The sequence below is a fragment of the Nanorana parkeri genome, unplaced genomic scaffold, assembly GCF_000935625.1.
Source record: "Nanorana parkeri isolate BGI_ZX_2015 unplaced genomic scaffold, ASM93562v1 scaffold1958, whole genome shotgun sequence".
NCBI lineage: Eukaryota > Metazoa > Chordata > Amphibia > Anura > Dicroglossidae > Nanorana > Nanorana parkeri.
In genome coordinates this window covers 38,623-42,707 of record NW_017308226.1, presented here as the reverse complement: position 1 = coordinate 42,707, position 4,085 = coordinate 38,623, and the positions used below count along the sequence as shown (strand labels likewise).

General features: G+C 47.6%; 1 protein-coding gene across 1 annotated transcript in view; it reads left to right on the top strand.

Moving 5' to 3' along the window:
* LOC108800212 (pancreatic lipase-related protein 2-like) overlaps window positions 1–4,085 on the top strand; it is a 9,580-nt gene that overhangs the window by 4,038 nt on the left and 1,457 nt on the right. Inside the window, exons 6-9 of the mRNA XM_018572176.1 lie at window positions 1,191–1,307; window positions 2,165–2,290; window positions 2,368–2,486; window positions 2,869–3,001. Of these exons, the coding sequence (XP_018427678.1) occupies window positions 1,191–1,307; window positions 2,165–2,290; window positions 2,368–2,486; window positions 2,869–3,001 (495 nt within the window). The remainder of the gene's footprint in view (window positions 1–1,190; window positions 1,308–2,164; window positions 2,291–2,367; window positions 2,487–2,868; window positions 3,002–4,085) is intronic.

Genomic DNA, 4,085 nt, shown 5'->3' with positions numbered 1-4,085 from the left:
AAGGCAGCCCATTACATTTCAATGATCTCTCGATAGGTGGACCTGCATAAACTTGCAATGCAGCACCCCAGCAGGGCATTCACACCTGCATTTGTGGTGTCGGTGAACAGTGACCCACGTGTCTAAGTGCTATTCAGTGAGGTCTTGTCAGGGGCGGAACCACTGCCGGTGCATCCGGTGCGGCTGCTCAGGGGCCTGAAGCTGTGGGGGGGCCCAGTGAGGACTCGTCCTGGGCCACCCACCCTAAGTTGAATAAAGGGCAGTGCCGATGGGCTTCTGAGCAGAGCTGTGGGATCATGTAGGTTCCGCTCGTACTCCCGGCCGTGTCCCTAGTAGCAGGCGGCGGGAGATGAGAAGGGAGAGAGGGGCTGGTGGTAGTGGTAGACAGGCTTCTCAGCACGGGGGGCACGGTCAGGTGAGTTCCCGCTCCGTCTCCCGACTGCGTCCCTGGTAACAGGCGGCGTGGTACGAGAGAGTGGCAAGCAGTGCGTATGTGCAGATCTATATATGCAGTGACAGGCTGGATGTTGCTGAAGTTTTAGAAGTTCTGTGTCCAGCCTTCTGCAGCCAAGCCTCTGTCACTGCCTATGGTGGAATGAGCAGAGAGATCCCAATTCTCTTCCCAGGAGCCCGTGGAAAGGTGAGCCTGCTTTAGCCATGGTAACTTAATGCACCAGCACAGGGAGAGGGTCCATTTTAAGGGCTCCAGTGCGTTCTAGAGCAATTCTCCGCTGGAATGCACTGGAGCAAATCCCGGCCAGCTTCCTGCGTTTAGGGGTGGGAGGGAGCATGGCAGTGTGATGTAGTCAATGGCACCACAACCATGCCCTCTGTGTTCCGGTCCTGTGCAATCTGAAAAAATAGTGCGTGCAATCTGAAAGCAGACACTGTTGTGCCACACATTCTGGTGCGGGCGATCGCTCTGCAGACGGGAGGCGTGGCTGCTGTGCCATTGACTTCAACACACTGCCATGCCCCCGCCTGCCCCTTCTGTGCGGGGGGGTTGGTGGTTGGGGGGCCAGAGAAATAAATCTTGCACAGGGGCCCTTTGTTCCTAAGGCCCGCCACTGCTATTTAGGATGATTAACATGGCAATAAACAAATATTCAGCCATTGTAAAGGGGCCCTTAAAGGATGTTTTTTTCAACATGTCTCTGCAGATTTTCATTTTAAACTTGTTAATATCACAGGATTGGATCCAGCTGGTCCCTACTTTGAAAACACCCCACCCAGTGTGAGACTGGACCCTACAGATGCGCTCTTTGTTGATGTCATTCACACAGATGGGTCATCTACGGCTCTCCTTGGTGAGTTTGTCTTCTGTACAGTGTCCAAGAACATTCTCATTCAAGAGTCTGCTTTCAATGGCAGCCAACCAAGGGGACAGATGGGATGACCTGAAGTCTTTAGAAGAACTGTCAGGGCATATTGAAGACCGCAGCTCAAGTTTGCATGTACCAAAATTCAACCAGCATGGCACTGATTTACCCGTATAAGACCAATTTCCTTTTATGTATTTTGTTTGTTCCTATTGAGCTTTTGGCAGGATGCCCATGCTACTTCGCATGTCATTCTTTCCAGTAAGCCAATCAGTCACGGTCATTAACAGAGAAGCACCTTTTGTGCAGCATGTAAAACTGTCAGCTAATTGCATGTGATCTCTCACTTTTCTGGAGAATGGTGGTCAAATGTTGCAAACCAGTCCTTCATGGACTATAGCTAAAACTTCAGGAATTAGATTTCTATATGTAGCTATGTCTTTGCATTGGAATACATTGGGAAAGTAAAATTTATTGAAGGCTTTTAAAGTCTCCAGGCTGTTGGGAAAGCGACTTGGCCGCCTTGTGCAGAAAATCGCCCCTCATTTGCCTGCACACTGCCTAGTCTGGAATTTTGGAGGATCAAATTGCTTTAAAACGGTTTGCCACCAATGTCCCATGCTTTGGGGAGGGGGTTGTCACCTAAAAAAAAAAATGGAAATGGGGGGGTGGGGGTTGGTGGTGAATTTAGCTGCAATGGCGGTTTGCCCTAATGAGAGCCACAGATGTTCAACAAGGCAAAACACCCGCCTGGCTTTCCTACACTTCACTAGTTTGAATGCACTATGTGCAACGTGATTGCAGTTTGTCTGGCAGCATCTCTAACTTTGTATTTGTGTTTTCAGGTTTTGTTGGTTTTGGCATGAAGCAGATGGTTGGTAATGTTGACTTCTTCCCCAATGGTGGTAAACGGATGCCCGGCTGTGACCAAATATTTCCCATAGATGGCATTCTTGATGATATCATTGCAGGTAACACTGAAGCTCCTATCTGGCTGTGTGCACTGTTGTGGGTAACCATGATTACAACGACTCAACTTGCTTTTCAGGACTACAGGAGAAGCTCTTGTGTAGCCACCAAATGAGTGTCAAGTTCTTTACAGCGAGCATTTTGAGACCTGATGGCTTCATTGGTTACCCTGCTTCATCATACAGTGCTTTTAAAGAGGTCAGTCTTCCCGAGCCATTCCAGCAACAAATTTACTATTGGGGGTGGGGGGGGGGAATAAAGGATTTGCATAAAAAAACTGACCCTATGGAAGAACCGGTGTCTGTTTTAAATGGTTTCTCAACACTCTTATCGTCCACTTTTGCTGGACAGCTTAGTCTGATGGTGAAACGTTAGGATCTCCAGGTAAAAATAAAGTGGGTAGGAGGGGAAGCCTAAATGGGGGAGCGGGGGATGCAAATCTTTCAACGGGGACTACTGTTCTTGTGAACTGTCTAAAGGGCTTTCCCCCCTGGGGACCATAGTAGGGACTCTAGAAATATCATGTTTAATAAATTCAATCTAATATATTTTAAGATGCCAAACTTGCTTTTCCCAACAGGGATCTGGGTTCCCATGCACCAATGCAAGTTGCGCCTGCATGGGGTACAAGGCGGATGAATATGATCATGGTGACGACTCTACAATCAGCCAGACATTTTTCCTGAACACTGGAGACCCTTCAAACTTCCCGCGTAGGTTCTTTGTTGGAAACTAGACTTTTCAGTGTTGGGAAGGAACAAACCAGAATCTGACCTGGATTAGACATTCAATCTGAGCTGTGGCCTGCCGATCAGATTTTTAGTCAAACCAATCCACTGTTCATCAACTTTTTTTACTTGCATCCCCCTTCAGTAGCTTCCAAAATGGTGGGGAGTCAAGAGGGGTTAAGGTTGAAACTGAAGACCTATGGAGGCTGGTGTAGCCTTGCTGTTGCTCTGTCCCTCTGGTTTGGATACTTTGAGTGACTCAGAATAAAGTTTTCACGTAAGGTGGACCTCTACTTCGCCTTATCTAATCTATAGGCTTCTTGGTTGGTGATTCAGGAGGTTGGAACTTGCAAAGAAGGGGGCGGATTAATGCAAGATAGTGGAGGACCTCTTGTGTACCAGCCACAGCAAAAAAATAAATATGGCGCTATCTAGCTGGGGACAGGTGGTAATTCATTCTTTGGGTACTTCTGCTCTTGTATTTTTACATTAAGGCAAACCCATGCTCTGCCCATTCAAACAAACTGGTTCACACTTAATACTGGCAACCCCTCCTGCTCCACACATGCTCCTCCCCCTGCTGTTTAGCCTCTAGGATTCAAATAAAATGCCTAATGTGGGATAGGGGTTCATGTCTGATTTTGGGCACATTGTATCTGCGTCTTTCATGCCTCAAAGAATCAGATTACATGCTTTGCTACTGACTTGGGTCTCGCATAGGCCTCAGGATATTGGAGGCTATGTCCCTTATATGAAATGCATTAGCCTAAAACTGACTAGTAGCAGAAGAAAATGTCCTGGCATCAGAAGCCAGTGGTAGTGAAAATGACCTACTGGTTGGTGGCAGGAGGGATCTTGCAGTGCTAGTGGGAGGAATAGTGTTTCAGTGGGAAGCCTAGTACCCCATTGTTGGTGCTGATGGGAGGAATGGTGCCTCAAGGGCAGGTTAAAGGGAAGCAAATGGGGACCACTGCTTTAAAGTAATTTGTCAAATTCTATAATGTCCTTTTCTGGTCTTTGTCCATTGGCCAGTCACAAGCTGAAAAGCCTTACTAGTGGGTGTTTATTT